The 16,721-nt window shown below is 49.1% G+C and overlaps 1 protein-coding gene across 1 annotated transcript; it reads right to left on the bottom strand.

The window, feature by feature from the left end:
• Positions 1 to 8,853: 8,853 nt before the first annotated feature.
• On the bottom strand, positions 8,854 to 15,796 carry LOC144130439 (cocaine esterase-like). The gene is made up of 5 exons (XM_077664358.1): positions 15,682 to 15,796; positions 14,470 to 15,397; positions 13,096 to 13,680; positions 11,433 to 12,048; positions 8,854 to 9,360 (listed from the first exon to the last, which is right to left on the bottom strand). The coding sequence occupies exons 1-5, from the start codon at positions 15,775 to 15,777 to the stop codon at positions 9,192 to 9,194; spliced, it is 2,394 nt and encodes a 797-aa protein (XP_077520484.1). The 5' UTR covers positions 15,778 to 15,796; the 3' UTR covers positions 8,854 to 9,191.
• Between the last annotated feature and the right edge of the window lie 925 nt (positions 15,797 to 16,721).

Below are 16,721 nucleotides of genomic sequence, written 5' to 3'. Positions count from 1 at the left end.
GCTTGAAAAGCAGTATGGCGCGTTCTTCAAACCAAAACTCAAAACTTTAGGACGGAATGTTCCCATTGGTGAAATGAACGCCGCATACCTACTAGCCTCTTCTGTAAGTGGAACCTGCCAATAACCCCTGACAAGATCTAGGGTGGAAATAAACTGAGCGCTACTAACTTTCTCAAGGCGCTCCTCGATGTTAGGGATCGGATAAATTTGATCCTTAGTAATGGAATTAAGCCTGCGGTAGTCGACGCAAGGACGAGGTTCCTTGCCCGGTACCTCAACTAAAATCAAAGGGGAGGTATAATCACTCTCACCCGCCTCAATAACACCGAGCTGTAGCATTTTCTTTACCTCAGCCTCCATAATATCGCGCTGGCGGGGTGACACCCGGTACGCCTTGGATCGTACTGGCTCTGGGGAGGTAAGTTCTATATTATGAGTAAGGACAGAAGTCCTACCAGGCCTCTCAGAGAACTGACCTTGAAACTCTTGTAAGAGTTGGTGTAGTTCGGTTTTCTGCTCAGGCGACAGCGGTGCTTTAATGATTAAGTCACTAATGACCTGATCAGTGTCTTCCCTGTTCGTCACTGAGCTTAGTCCCGGAAGCTCGACCGGAAGCTCTTCGGGAACGTTTACCATCATACACACCACTGCTTCCCGTTGTCTATAGGGTTTGAGCAGATTACAGTGGTAAACTTGCTGTGCTTTCCGCTTTCCTGGCAGACTCACCACGTAGTTAACATCCGACAGTTTTTGAACAATCCGTGCTGGGCCCTCCCACTGCACGTCGAGTTTGTTTTTTAGCGATGTGCGCAATACCATTACCTCATCGCCCTCCTCAAAACGACGGGCCCTGGCTGTCCGATCATAATAAACCTTGGCCCTCAGCTGGGCCTTTGCCATTGCTTCACCTGACAACTCCTGTGCCCTTCTTAAGCGTTCGAGGAGACTAACAACGTACTCGACCACGACTGGGTCGTCGCCCCTGCCTTCCCACGAGTCTCGAAGCATGCGAAGCGGAGACCGCAGCGAGCGACCGTACACCAGCTCAGCTGGCGAAAACCCCGTAGCCGCATGCGGCGCGGTCCTTAATGCAAACATCACCCCAGGCAGACACAGCTCCCAATCACTTTGTTGCTCAAAACACAATGCTCTCAACACGCGCTTCATGACGGAGTGGAGCTTCTCAACGGAATTCGACTGTGGGTGGTACACTGAGCTGTGTAACAGCTTTACCCCACACCTTTCGAGAAAGGCTGTCGTCAAAGCGCTGGTAAACACTGTGCCCTGATCTGACTGGATTTCCGCAGGAAAACCAACTCGCGCAAATATGGACAGTAGTGCATTGACTATCTCAACTGAGCTGAGTTCTTTAAGAGGCACTGCTTCAGGGAACTTTGTCGCTGGGCAGATCACAGTCAAAATGTGTCTGTACCCCGTGGCTGTTACCGGCAGAGGTCCCACTGTATCAATAACGAGCCGTCTAAAAGGCTCCGTAATGATGGGTACCAACTTCAACGGCGCCCTCGATTTGTCCCCTGGTTTGCCAACCCGCTGACAGGTGTCACATGTCCTCACAAAGTGTTCTACGTCACGAAAACACCCTGGCCAATAGTACTCTTGCAAGAGACGGTCCTTAGTCTTCTTAACTCCTAGGTGTCCGGACCACGAACCGCCATGCGACAAGCGCAACAGATCCTGACGGTAGCACTGAGGCACGATCAGCTGATCGAATTCGACTCCCCTGCGGTCTAGATACTTCCGGTACAAGACCCCACCTCTTTCCACAAAACGAACATTTTTCTTGGCGATACCTTCCTTGACATTGCAGCGCATGTTTTCTAGGCTGCCATCCTTTTTTTGCTCGGCTATCAAAGCCGACCGGCTGACTTTTAGCAACCTATTAAGTCCATCGGACGTAGGCGCGATGAGCAAATCTGCAGATAGCTCTTCTAACTTTCCCGTGTCGGGCGTTTCCTCTTCAGTACTTGGTGCCTTCAGCGCTACAGGCTCAATTTTATTCAGTTCGGACGTGCTCTGAGTATCAGCTTGCTGCGCCTCCGACCCTTTCTCATTGTTCGACAACGTCGGCCCCGCAACTACCGCCTTTGCAGCGAGCTCCCGAACTCTCGATCTGGTTAAGGCCTGAACGCTAGCCTCACCAAACAAAAGCCCCTTCTCGCGCAGGAGGTGATCGGACCTGTTCGAAAATAGGTACGGGTACTGGGGGGGCAGCATAGATGACACTGCGGCCTCCGTCTCAATTGCTCCGAAAGGTCCTTCAATAAGCACTTTTGCTATGGGCAGACACACGCTGTGAGCTTCCACGGCTTGCTTGATCCATGCGCACTCGCCCGTGAACATATCGGGTTCTACGTAAGAGGGGTGAACTACATCCATTGTAGCTGCGGAATCACGAAGCACTCGGCACTCTTTCCCGTTCACGAGGAAGTCTCGCATGTAGGGCTCGAGAAGCTTCATGTTCTCGTCAGTGCTGCATAATGACAAAAACACGACTTTTGTTTTTGTTTCTGGACACTGCGCCGAAAAGTGACCCGGCTTCTGACACGTATAACACACGCGCGCTTGCCTCGCCTCGAACCGCTTTCTGCGTTCGGCTTCGGCTGCCGCCGTCTCCTTACGTTCCGTCGGACTGCTTTCACTCGCATCCGCACTACGTGTGTTCCCCCTTGCTCTCATGGGTGTGAACTTCGGCCTCTCAGACTTGGAGCCAAATTCACCCTTTTGACCGTCCTTAGCTCCGCGAGCCCGACGCGTCACAAACTCCTCGGCTAGCTCGGCGGCTTTAGCCACTGTACTAACGTCTGGCCTATCCAAGACCCAGTACCGCACGTTCTCAGGTAACCGACTATAAAACTGTTCCAGCCCGAAACACTGCAGAATTTTCTCGTGGTCACCAAACGCTTTCTCTTCTTTGAGCCACTCCTGCATGTTTGACATAAGCCTGTAGGCAAACTCTGTATATGACTCATTTCTGCCTTTTTCATTTTCCCGAAACTTCCGACGGAACGCCTCCGCTGACAGCCTGTACTTTTTTAGCAGACTTGATTTCACTTGGTCGAAATCCTCCGCCTCCTCTCTCTTCAAGCGAGCGACTACGTCGGCCGCCTCGGCGGGTAACAAAGTGAGCAAGCGCTGTGGCCACGTTTCCCGAGAGAACCCCTGCTTCTCGCACGTTCGCTCAAAGTTAACCAGGAACAAACCAATGTCCTCTCCAAGCTTAAACGGCCGCATCAGGTCAGTCATTTTGAACGATACCCGTTCTCCTGCACCGTGTGCCTGACTTCCATTACGAGCGCGTTCCATCTCTACCTCGAGACGCTTCATTTCCAAAGCGCGCTCTTCTTTCTCTTTATCTTTTTGATCTTTACGTTCGCGCTCGTCTTTCTCTTTTTGCTCTTTACGCTCGCGCTCCTCTTTTTGCTCTTTACGTTCGCGCTCGTCTTTCTCTTTTTGCTCCCTCTCCTCAATGGTCTCAAGGCATTCCGACAGCTCGTCATCCTCAGCCTCCAACTCAAGAATAGCCCTTAGCAGTTCTGGTTTTCTGAGTTTGTCTGAGACATCCAGACCCAACTCTCTTGCAAGCTCCAGCAATTTCGGTTTGCGCAACGACTTCAAATCCATGGCTGCTCCGAATGCTGCTTTCTCTACTGCCTACTATTGTCTTGCCGCAAACTAACCCGGCAGCAACGACAACACAATTACCAGCTCTGTTTCTGACACTAACAAAAGCCTGGCAAAACTCAGAAGAAGAAAGTCCCGCACTCACCAAACCTCACAGCCAAGAATTCAGCGCAGTCGTTCCGCTGCAGGCAACCAGTCATCACACAGGGCTCGTTGCACTGCTCCCGGATGGTCGTTGTGCTGCTCAGCATACAGTTGAACGCATATCTTCGCTGCTGGCCTCCGTTGTCGGGATCTCACCGCTGGCAACCAGTTGTTGCATTTGGGTTGCAAGCCCCAAGGGTAGCGTTGGCCTGGCGGCCTGGGGCAAAGCAGGAAACATCCGAAGGTCCCGGCAAAGGAAGAGTCGACTGGCAACAGAACAACTTGTTTATTCTGGCATCGCAAAAGAGCAGCCGGTCAGGGCGACCACGTTACTCGCAGGAAGAAATCGAAGTCTCTCGTTGGCGTCCGGGGCAGCTCTCTTTATATACCCTCGGAGTCGAGGGCAAGAAGGAGCGGCTTGGGATGAGTCGCACAAGACGGCGACGCATGAACATGTTCAGGCGTGACGGGCGCGTCCGCCAGGCCGGCGCCGGTCAGACCTCCTCGCCTCCCAGTTGGGGAGCTCCTCTCCCCGGCTGCCGCGCTTTGACAAGCGTGGGCAAAACATGCACACACACACACACGCACGCACGACGACACGTGGCACTGAAACCTGCCTGGACGCGCTTGGCGGGAGGCGTTGCGGCCGCGATGAACGAAGCCGCGGCGTCCGTTGCATCCGCGCCGGCTATACCGCGCGTCGAAGGCGAGACGTAACACTCTGAAGGGTACATCAACTTTATGCGTCTTCGCGGTGAAAAATATGTCCAGGTGCAATTTCTTGCACTGCCCAACCTGCTTGGCCAAGCGTTCGAGGCCGAGAGTGTTCAGAAGGGAGACGCCTTGCTCCTTGACCTTGGCCTCTTTCAGCGGAGACAACTCGAAGTTCTTCATGACCGCGGCCAGGGCTTTTTCTTGGAATTGGCTTTCAGAAAAGATGGTAAAACAGCCTTCCTTGTCAGACAACAGGACCCTTAGGTCCTTTGAACACATCCACTTCGCTATGGTGCCGACTGGATTGCGTTTGGCTGCTTTTGTCATGGTGCGCTCTAGGACTTCGACGCACTCTGTAATGCAACGGGGCCTATCATTTTCTTCCACCTTTTTGGCTATTGACCTTGATAGGGTGAGCTTTTCCGCCTTGTCTAGTGTGGGCTCAAAGGCATGCTTCGGGCCTAGCTTGAGTACGCTGCTGATGCTCTCGGGAATCTGTTGGTCAACAAAAGAGAAAACCTTGCCTTCTTGTAAGCCGCTCTTCTTATTCTTGGTCGGTAGCCGAGGACGAACATTGTTCCAGAGGAACTCGGTGAGACGATCAGATGTGGCACACCAACCACGGTAGGCACGGCCCATGCGCTGACTACCGTAGATGCGCCCGCAGGAAACAATCAGACAGTCCTTGAAGTGACGGACTTGTCTCCACGACTCCGAGGCCAGGATGCGGCACAACCTTCGGCTGTGTCCTGAGGACGGCTGAAGGAACCCAAAGGTGACCACGAGTTCTGGGGGTGTTGAGCCGAGTCTCGCATACCACGATGCCTTCCTTGCTTGGCATACACAAATGGCTATGAGCGGCGCGAGCAACGCGGGGTTGTAGAAGGAAATGTTAGGACAGTGAAAAGAGCCCGTTGCATAAGAAATATGGTTTAGCAAAACGTTCATTTGGGCGAGTTGGTAGATATTCATGATTTGAACAGCGCGAACTACAAGGGACAAGAAAAGAAGGGAAACAGGACAAGCGCTGACTCGCAACTAAAAGGTTTATTCAATGAAACCTTCTTATATGAAGAAACAATCAAAGGGAAAAAACACCACACAAAAAACTAAAAACCATGAAACGCAACATTCGTCAGGTGCTCCCGAGATAATTCATCTCCCTATCGCAAAGGAACACAGAAGGTTTGCTGACGCACTTCAGTTGATCCCCTGCGATGTGAAAAGCCTCGACAACTTCTCGTGTCGTCTGATCACTGTGGGTGTATAGCACACGGGTTTGATTGAATAATGCAGTGCATTTTTTCTTTTTCTTTTTCATGACTTTACATTCTAGACAATGTTTGACCAAATGCGAAAGGTCATCACCGAGTTCCTCTGGAACAATGTTCGTCCTCGACTACCGACCAAGAATAAGAAGAGCGGCTTACAAGAAGGCAAGGTTTTCTCTTTTGTTGACCAACAGATTCCCGAGAGCATCAGCAGCGTACTCAAGCTAGGCCCGAAGCATGCCTTTGAGCCCACACTAGACAAGGCGGAAAAGCTCACCCTATCAAGGTCAATAGCCAAAAAGGTGGAAGAAAATGATAGGCCCCGTTGCATTACAGAGTGCGTCGAAGTCCTAGAGCGCACCATGACAAAAGCAGCCAAACGCAATCCAGTCGGCACCATAGCGAAGTGGATGTGTTCAAAGGACCTAAGGGTCCTGTTGTCTGACAAGGAAGGCTGTTTTACCATCTTTTCTGAAAGCCAATTCCAAGAAAAAGCCCTGGCCGCGGTCATGAAGAACTTCGAGTTGTCTCCGCTGAAAGAGGCCAAGGTCAAGGAGCAAGGCGTCTCCCTTCTGAACGCTCTCGGCCTCGAACGCTTGGCCAAGCAGGTTGGGCAGTGCAAGAAATTGCACCTGGACATATTTTTCACCGCGAAGACGCATAAAGTTGATGTACCCTTCAGAGCGATTGTATCGGAAAGGAGCACATGGCAACACCACGTGTCAAAATTTTTGCAACGGCATCTTTCGTCCTTGGATGCATTCGACCCTCTCAAGATCCCCAACTCCGACGCCCTGGTTTCCTTCTTGAAGGAGAACAACCCGAGTGCCTGTGCAGCCTTCAGTATCGATGTCACAGACCTGTATTATAGCCTTCCACATGACTGCCTGTTAAAGCGTGTGAAAAGGTATATTACAGATGATAATGACGAAATGGCGTTCGTAACACGATGCGGGATGTCCGTGGAAAACTTCCTTGAATTGGTACGGTTTTATTTGCATTCCACTTTCATAGGATGGCAAGGCAAGCTATTTGCGCAGAAATCAGGAGTGTGCATCGGGTCCAGCGTCGCCCCTGTCTTAAGTGACATTTTTCTGTTGTACGTTGACAGGGATCTGAAAAAGAACCTGTCTGGCCTACATCTCAAGACTGTCAGATATGTCGATGACTATCTTATTTTTGTAGAACGTGGGCGTTTTCCGGCTCGAATGGTTGACATTCTAAAAGTGTTCAGGGAGTGTGGGTCGGGGTTACAGTTCACGTTTGAGGCACCAGTTAACGACGAACTGCAGTTTTTAGACGTGCGGCTGCATTTCGAGCAGAACCATGTTTGCTGGAAGTATAACCCGAGGTCGTCAAAGACACTTCTTAATTCTCACTCCGGTCATTCCAAATTGGTAAAAAATAGCATTATCAGTTCCTGCTTGCGAGGTGCTTTGACCAAGTCCTGTCATCACACCATTCAAGATAGCTTCCAGACCCAGTTGTCTAGGGTTAAGTTTGCTGGATATCAAGACCAGATGATAGCAGGGGCGTGTTCTCGTTTAATTCAGTCATTAAAGCGTCCGGCCACTCCGCTTACGACAGACGTCCAGCCTGAAAAGAAGAAATTTGCCGTTTTGCCATATGTTCACCGCGTCTCCCACGGACTAAAGAACGTAGCAAGTAGGTACAAAGTTGGCGTGTTCCTTACAGCCCCCGTCAAGCTCAAACAGATATGCCCTGCCATTGAAAGAAAGAAAGAGGCCAAGGAGAAAAAAGAAGGATGTGGCGTTGCGCACAGGGATAAGTTTGTGGCCTGTAAAACATGTGTCGTATACAGTGTACCCCTTTCCTGTGGAGCGCGTTACATTGGTCAGACAGGGCGTTGCCTTAACAAGCGCCTACAAGAGCACAGGAACAACTTAAACAATGGTGATGACCTTTCGCATTTGGTCAAACATTGTCTAGAATGTAAAGTCATGAAAAAGAAAAAGAAAAAATGCACTGCATTATTCAATCAAACCCGTGTGCTATACACCCACAGTGATCAGACGACACGAGAAGTTGTCGAGGCTTTTCACATCGCAGGGGATCAACTTAAGTGCGTCAGCAAACCTTCTGTGTTCCTTTGCGATAGGGAGATGAATTATCTCGGGAGCACCTGACGAATGTTGCGTTTCATGGTTTTTGGTTTTTGTGTGGTGTTTTTTCCCTTTGATTGTTTCTTCATATAAGAAGGTTTCATTGAATAAACCTTTTAGTTGCGAGTCAGCGCTTGTCCTGTTTCCCTTCTTTTCTGGTCCCTTGTAGTTCGCGCTGTTCAAATCATGAATTTCAACAACGCTTTTATGATGTATCGCCACAAAGACGAACTTGTGGCTTATGGACGCCTGTAGTTGTTTACGAATCAGCAAATAAGTTACCATTTAAATGATTTTGTATATATTTTGAAGAGGACAAGAGCTTGTCTCGCGGTGTTTTTTCGATAATGCAGCCAGCTGTAAGTTCAGCGCTTGTGCGTGTCTTTGGTTTCCCTGGTCCTTCGTTTTAGTTGCGCTGTTTCGCTTTTTCAAGGAACTTCTAAAAAGAATTTTCAAAAAAGTTTTTCGAGATTTCAAAGCCGTGTCCACTAGAAATGCTTTGTTATATATAACGGTACTAGGGATGATTACAGAGTAGTTAGGGTTCTTTAAAATATGTCAAAATTGTTATCCACGATAATGTAATGAACATTGGGGGTTAACGGAAGCTGACTCGTCTTTATAGATTACCACATTCCAATTGCAATGGTGCTACTTTCAATGAATACTAAGCTTTCATAGGTAGAAAATATGACATCCAAATCATCGGCTTTTTGCAAAAAAAAAAAAATCTCGTTCACCGGGACAGTCTTTCGGCGCGGGTAATGACGGAGTCCTTTTCCTTTTCAGTCCTGACGTTGCGAGCTTGAAATGAACAGCATAAAAGCTTCAAACCCGATTTTTTTCGACAGCCATTGAGTTTTTCTGCCGGCAAACTTTCACATAACCACAAAGATGCATATGGTCTTTTTTTTTATTGAGAACAAACGTTTGATCGTCCTGTCATTGGTACCCCTTAATTCGCGTGCACAGGACCATTACAAAGCGGGCTAGTGATGCAGCCAGCCAAATACAATCATTTGGCCCTATGCCACAGTCAGCATGGGAACAAGAACAGCCATGTTGGCCGGCTCAGCGAAGAAAGCTTAAAAATTGCGGCAGCACTGAACGCCTCAATGAATGGAATTCTATCTGCGAGCGACCATCGCACGCCCTCTCAGATAATGTATGCTACGTCGATTACGATGGATAGGTAATTATTGCTGCGTAATACCAAAGCGAAGAGAACGAAACATATGCAAGCACTCAAGTTCCATTCCAGTCTGAGCGTGTGGCGGTGCACCAGGAAATGTGTCCGCTATTGCACATCGTAGGGTAAGCGTTTGATGATGTTTATGATGGTGATGCAGATGGTCTTGAGCCAGTGATGCTGCACGTGGCTGCCGTTGCTTCTGAGGAAGACCACCTCCGCGTTGGTCTCGGAACGCAACGGCCACTCGCCCACGCCACGCAGGGGACCAGGTCTTCTGTGGAGAGGAGAAAAGTGTTTACCCGCACGTGCACTTTTGTTTGCTTCGGTGTCCGGCGTAGTGAGAGGAGAGCCCGTTCACGCCACTCGCGCATGTTAATGCGGCAGCGTCAGGCCCATTTCACATGCTGCGACAAGAACGAAAATATTCGTCGCAGTCGGTAATGTGGCAGCGCGATTTTCGTTCGCTGCTTTCACATGCAGTAGATAACTTGCGAATTCGGTCGGAGCATCACGCAGGGTTGCTCGATGTTTGCATAGACGACCCATGATTAAACACGACAGTAGCCAAACACGAAATGTGCTGTTATAATCAGCGCACTTTTAGATGAAAGGCAATATCTCGCATGTTTCCGTTCGAATAAACAGTTTTACTTCCACCGCGGCCACCCTTCCAACACGACCGCACGTTGCACGCGGTGTCGGCGCGATCCATTGGTTAGTCCGAGCACACCGACAACGCGATTAAGTTCCAATGGATGGAAACACTTCGCAAGCTGTGTGCGGCTGGACCGGCGCTCTCTCGAAAGGTACAGCCCGAGTAAAAAGCGGCCAGTAATAGAGAAGTTTATTTTTTTTTTGTAGGACAAACAGGCGAAGGAGTTAAAAGAGGTATTTTCAGACGCAATGGGAGAGAAACGAAAATGATTATGGGATTACGCTAAAGAGAGTGGCGTTGAGAGGGACAAAGTGAAGTGAGCGTGAAGTTTACTGCTCTCTAGATAAATAATATGAAGTATGTTTGTAAAGAATAACGGGGCTAAGTAGTGCCAAGTGGTTGGCCATTGATGTCGGAAGAGTGGGTTCCTTCTTTTAATAATCTGAATTGCTGAAGAAATGGAAATAAAAGGGATGACTTTTCAAGTTTTTGGGTATGTCTAGATAGATTGTAGTTCTTGGATCACAATCCTAGTTCGATGCTGAGATTTCAGACGATGCAGTATTTCTCAAGCAATTTTTTTTGATAAGGTGTGAAACCATGTCGGGGGATACGTTTTTATTTAAGCGGATGAAGCAACACTCTCTAGGAAAAATTGACATTTATTGTAGCCAATTGTCCGATGCTACGGATAGAGCATTATCTGTATGTTCATTTAATCGCCCGACAGAAGGCAAAGTTATTCTAGGTTAGCCTACGAGGCCGTAGAAACAGCGAGCACCGATTATTTAGAAATATAAGATTTTATTCTTCCATAAATTGATTGTTGCTATCAGACTATTATTCTAGTGCCTAAGCACGGTCAAGGAAAGAAATGCTTACATTTTCTCGCCTTTTAGAGCTCTCTGTGTTGGTTTTAATGCCCACACAAGAAACCAAAGTTTAAGATTTATTTTTGATTAGAATTCCACTGGCAGCACTGTCTACAATAGTGTTGCCGGGCTTAAGTGACCGCCAAGCTGTATTCTGCGATATCAATTAGCGGTATGTGAAGAATACTAACAGGGTCAAACATCGTATTTGTAGGTTTCGAAATGCACGTGTGAGTCGCTTGCTCTAGATGCATACTAGGATTTGCTTTAAACACAGTGCTCGAGGGATATCAAATGTAACTAAAAGGAAGACGGTCGAGTTGCGTGAAAGCTATTCTCCATAATAAGTAGTCACTGCGCGGCATGACTACCCAATAGAGTATACTATCCTACTATCCCCCCCCCCCCCCCCCCCCCCGCTATACTGTTCGGACCTGACTAGACTGGCTTGGAGCTGTATGTGAAGAACAGCGCCTGCTCGTGCAGCAGGCCATCGTCGTCTTAGGCGCATAAGTGCTGTGCCTAAATAAAGTCTCGTACTACTACTACGTCGACTACTACTACTATCCTACAGCTTTAAGACAACAAAACAAGTCACCATCGAATTTCGCAATGAGTTTGAAACACGATAATATTATGGTTGCTGATATAAAATGGTACGATGCAGTTAGCATAACAGTCCGGCTAAAGCCGCCGTATGTGCATGCTGCGTTATGTAACCTGCTTTAAGTTATGTTTTTATTCTTTGTCCCCCCCCCACCCTCATTCCGAACCGGTGCTGATGGAACAGTGATAAATTACCAATTAAATCTGGCTTACTTAGCTCTGGCAAATGCAGCCACGCTGTCCATAAGTTCTTCAGACAGGAGACGTTGTTCCTTGGTAGCGCGGTTATCGGAGAGCACGCTACCCGAGAGGAGCCGGAGGTCATCGCCATAGGAGGAGAACGTGCCCGCTCCCTGAAGTGGCCCCTGCCACTCTTCGTCCAGCACAAAGTAACGCACCTCGGCGCCAGACCTGGTGGCTTCCGTTGCGTAATGCGTCAACGGGCAGTGGTGGAGCACCCGTGAGCCTATTGCGGACCCTTTCGAAATCTGTTCCTTGTGGGACAGGCTGGTGCCAGCGGCCGCAATTAACCAATCTTTCATGCTACTGGAGGCCCCGTGCACATGAAGCAGACGCTCGACCACTTCCGCGTAGGAGGCCTCGGTCATGTTCATGGCCTCGATCCACAACCTAAGCATCCGGTCGTAGTCATGGCTTGTGGAGCCCACCAGGAGCTGCATTCCTTGGAAGAAGTCCCGGTTGTCAGGCAACTGCAGCGGCTCGAGTAGGAATGGTTCGGCGGCCAAGTCCAGTTGCGATAAGCTGAAGTTTGACTGGAAGTGGCTGACCAACTGCAGCTGATCCAGGCGTGACATGCAGCGGACGACTTCTGCAGCGAAAATTGAGTTTTGCACGATGAAATGGAAACGCTGTGCTTGGTTTAAGCAAATAGGGCTTCAGGTCTGTCTAGGGGAAGTCTATCTACGGGAAGAGAAATTCAAAGGGCCGGTAAGACTGCTTACGTGCTGTGAAGGCGAAAACTTTAGTGTGTCATCGTGAGCGTTCGACCTCGACGCAGGTTGCGCACTGAGAAGTCATGAACTAATCACGCGCGCAACCGGTACACATTTATTATTGTGTAAATAGTTTTTGTGTATATTACCTCTCCCCCTATCCTCTCTTCCTGTCCCGTCACCTATTTCATTTCATTTCTCCATTCTGCCTGCTGTCCTTTATTTCCGCGGCCCCAGCTCAGGTGCTTCAGTATGGATGGCAGATGTCGGGGCAAGCAAAAATCTTTTCCTTCCTTTTTACTAATATTTTGATAAAACATTTACTACTACTACTACTACTACGCGGCTCCGAACGCTGATAGAGGAAATTAGAATATTGAAAATGGGTTTCGAAGTACAGCAAATGATGCAGTAATTGTCTCACATCTCGGTCGACACTCGAACCACGCCGTAGCGGAAGGCTGAATCCACAAACCCTGAATCCGCAAAGGTCCGAGTGAACCATTTGGACACTCAGTTCGAATACTTGTCGCGAGCCAGTCTCTAGCCTGACTAAGAGATGTGTGCTATATGCAACGAGAGTGTCGTATGACACCAACGGAAACTGTATGACGAACGGTTACGTCAAAATGTTGATACCAAAATTTAAATGAGAATGCGCAGTAACTGTCTAACATCTCGGTGGACACCTTAACCGCGCCTTAAGAGAAAAGGTAGTCTGGGAAGGCATAGAAATGAATGTGCACATGTCGTCGGTTCTGACCTCTGTCGCAAGCTAGCCTCCAACTTGACTACATTTAAATGCAACACCCTTTACCATAGATTGTTTAGCTGTATTCGCCCTTCACACAACTTATTTTGCAACACAAAATAACCTCACAAAGCGCGCAGAAAGACCCACAGTTGAGTGAGAAAGAGTTTACCAGGCACGGAGATGTTGCGACAGTCGGATGCTGTGCAGCATTCCGCGTGAAGAGCCGCCTCTCGAGTCCTGGCGAGCCCAGTGGGACCGCTGTTGTTCCCTATCGGAGTGAACAGAGACTGCGAGAGGAGCACAGCACGCCGAACGTCCAGCAGCTGCGGTCTGCACAGCAGCCCGGTCATCATAATGGAGGCCGAGCCATGGCCTACGGGTACCACGTTGCCGGGGTCTCCACCAAACGCTGCGATGTGCTTCCGTGTCCACTGCCAGGCCAGCAGCACATCTCGAACTCCGAGGTTCGAAGTGTTGCTGCGGTTGGCGCCGCGGTTCAGGAAGCCGACGACGCCCAGGCGGTAGTTAGGCGCAACGACAACGAGGCGCCCCCGGGAAGCCAGGTGTTGCCAGTCGAACATTCCGTTCCAATTAAGCACATAGGACATCCAGCCCGTGGTGAAGAACAACACCGGCAGAGCTTCGCCTTGTAGCGAGCATCCGCTAGGTGTGTAGACGTTAACGGTGAGGCAGTCATCCGATATGTTCTTCGGCAAGTGCTGTCCGATTTTATACATCAGCGGCTGTAGGCATGCTGCATAGAGAAAAGAAAGCTGTGGGGATGTTTTCGAGGCCCGGGTCTAGGGAACTCTTGAAAATGTAAGCTGCAGTTAGACTTGGAGCGGCAAGGTGAGCGTCACTGCGTTGCAAGCCGTAACCAACGTTCGGAGATGAAATGCAACGGAGGATATCAGAGGAGGTTGTCTGAAAAAGACAAGCTCTCACTCCTCTCCCAGAAACTATGCTGGCGAAAATGCTCACTGCTGCTGCAGCAGCGGCTGCAGCAGCGGCTTTCTATGGTGTACACAAAAAGCGGAAGACTCCGATTGGAAGTAGGTGATAGCACTACAGGCTTATTACATTACCATCTACTTGAAATATAAATTCAGCGCACTCTGGAAGCATTTTAATACCATGAAAGGTGATAACTCATAACGAGGACAGCACAGGTAATAATACATAAGTGGTACTGAAGAAAGTGAAAATAAAAAAAAGTTAGCATAGCTGGAAAATTTATGCGACTGGTGCCAATATTTAGTGTTTTATAAGTTTCAAATATCGTTAGTTAGATTCAATGCTGCACAAAGTACTGCTTATGAACTTGAAAAATGCGGAGTGGCTGGCATTTGGGGACATACAAAGAGTCCGAGCACTGTTTAATTTTTCAAGAGCGCTTTCCTTTGACAGTGCCTCACAGCCCGAGAGGCGCAGCGAAATGTTTTGCCAAAAACTGTCTAGTGGCTCTTAAAAACCGACGTGGGATTAGCATGCCGCACTGACGCTCCCCTTAACAGTGGCGTCAGCTACGCTTGGCAGCACTTACCAGGGCCTTGTTCTACAGCAAAAAATGGCGACGTGAAATTGTCGACGCTCCCAGCGAGCTCGAACCGGCGCTCTGCAGACACATTAGTGCCGAAGGGGATGCCCAGGAAGGCGCGGGCACCACGGCCGTCCGCCGTCTCGACGCTCAAGCCATGGATGACGCCCAGCGAGCTCTTGACAAGCAGGTCTTGTTTCGTGTCGAGGCACGGCGCCGGCATGTGTTTCGGGCGGACTCTGGAACTTACAAGGTAGAGAAAGCCGGCGATTCCCAAGAGAGCAAGCAATGCGACGATGACAATGGGGGCCACCTTCTTATTGGGTGGTAACTGTCCGTCCGGCCCGCGCACGTAGAGAGCCGTTGAAATTGGGGAGGTGGCATCGCAGGAAGGTGGCATGATTGCGGGTTCCTTACGTAGCTTGGAGATCGGCGGCGATTCAGCCGAGCTGAGGTCTTCATGGCTGGCGGTGTTTTTTGTAGTCGGTGAATATTTGGGTGGATCTTGTAGCCCTTGTGGTGCGTTAGGTAGCCTAGGGAGTCTAGCACGGTTATCTAAAGCCGCCCCGGGACTTGCGCTTTGCGGATCGACTGCGGCTGGCACGCCGGGTGTCTTTGGCTGCCCCTTATCAGCGTGTTGTGCTTTAGCCGAAGCGCTTTTAACATTTTTGGACGCAGCGACGGTGGAAGTTACCTCGGGTGAATTTGGCCGCTCTTTCCCTATGCGCCGTGCTTTAGACTTAAAACTGTCCTTCGGGGAAGAATGCCTTGGAGGAGAGGCAGATCTCGACTTTTGCTTGGTGAGTTTTGTGGGCGATGCGATGGAATGACCGCGCAGCGGAGTTTGTGAAGCCGAGGCTGGGCTCCGCACAGAATATGAACTCGGGCTAGGTGAGCGGCGACCGGCTGACATGTTAGACCGCGAACCGTTCGCCTGGAGTGAGCCAAAAAGAAAAGGAATGCGTAGATATAGCCGCATTTTAGCAACATTAATACCAGTGCTAAGTTTTCCAGACTTAGTGGCCGCTACCACTAGATCGTCGCCACGGCCGCTAAGCCGCAGGGTTAGGGGCACACAACGGAAGAAACAAACCTAAGATTCGGTCTCAGCACTGCGTCAGGTGCTACAATATGGGTAGCACTGCAGGCATGCTATGCAACGAGCAGTGCACACGAAGTAAAGAGAGGTACATGCAGGTTGAAAAGGAATGAACCTACCGTTGGATATTCTCGTTCTGTCGACGGCACAGGGCAGCTCGTGGCAAGCAATGGCGCGAGATGGAGAAGTGCTTCTACTTCTTCATAAAACCGCATTCTACGTCTTTGTTTAGTGGACTAATACACCTGTCACATGGGCACTCTAATGGCACTTTGAACTAATGCTCCTTTACGCTCCCAAATTAGCACTATTTCAAGGGAGTTCGTCCGTGCTACACGGTCGCGAAACGACCTTCGCAAGAAGTTTTTAGCGCCCTCATCGGCGAAAAGCGTATTAAAATTGCAAACCTCACTGCACATGTAAATACAGAATAGTCACATTTTTTTAGTAAGTTAGTTTTATAACCGTATTATGTTAAAGCAACGCAATTTTAACTGCAATAATGACATGATTTTTTAAGTACAGAGCATAACATCACAGTGCTGGCCACACTGAGCCCAACTCGTCCAATCTGGAACGAGAGTATGGCGTGGTGAAACTGCCACAAAACAAATGATCTTATATATTACAACACCACTAATCTTATGAAGTGAATTTATAAAATGAAAATTGAACGTTTCTTTTCTCAATTTATTTATACTGTTAACTCGCTGGGAGAGAGAGTACTCCCTTGAAGCCTCAAAGGACGAACTCGAGCTGCCTTGTTTCGAAGCTCCTTTGAGCTAGGTGTCCTTTGGCGCATCCGTGTGGCAGCGCGCGTTCGTTTTTAGAGTAATAGAGCATTAGTTCAAAGTACCTTTACAGTGTCCGTGTGACAGGGGTATGATTCCCAGCTTTTCAAGGAAGTGCATGAAAGAATTTCTCCTCAAAGAATAACAGGAGCTTTAGAGCAAGCGGCTGCGCTATATGCCTTTAGCACTGCGCAATGCACTTCACAACTAAGTTTAACGGTAGAGATGTGGCGATTCAGCAGTGACGCAATAATATTAAAGAAAAAACACGCAACGCATCAATATTTACTGAAAAAGGACATCCCGAACAAAATCTAAACCAAATATTTTCTTGATTTCTGCCAATTCGCACTCGTACCATACACCGA

This window comes from Amblyomma americanum, chromosome 4 (assembly GCF_052857255.1).
Source record: "Amblyomma americanum isolate KBUSLIRL-KWMA chromosome 4, ASM5285725v1, whole genome shotgun sequence".
Classification (NCBI taxonomy): domain Eukaryota; kingdom Metazoa; phylum Arthropoda; class Arachnida; order Ixodida; family Ixodidae; genus Amblyomma; species Amblyomma americanum.
Note: the sequence above shows the minus strand (reverse complement) of the source record. Positions and strands in the feature narration are given on the sequence as shown.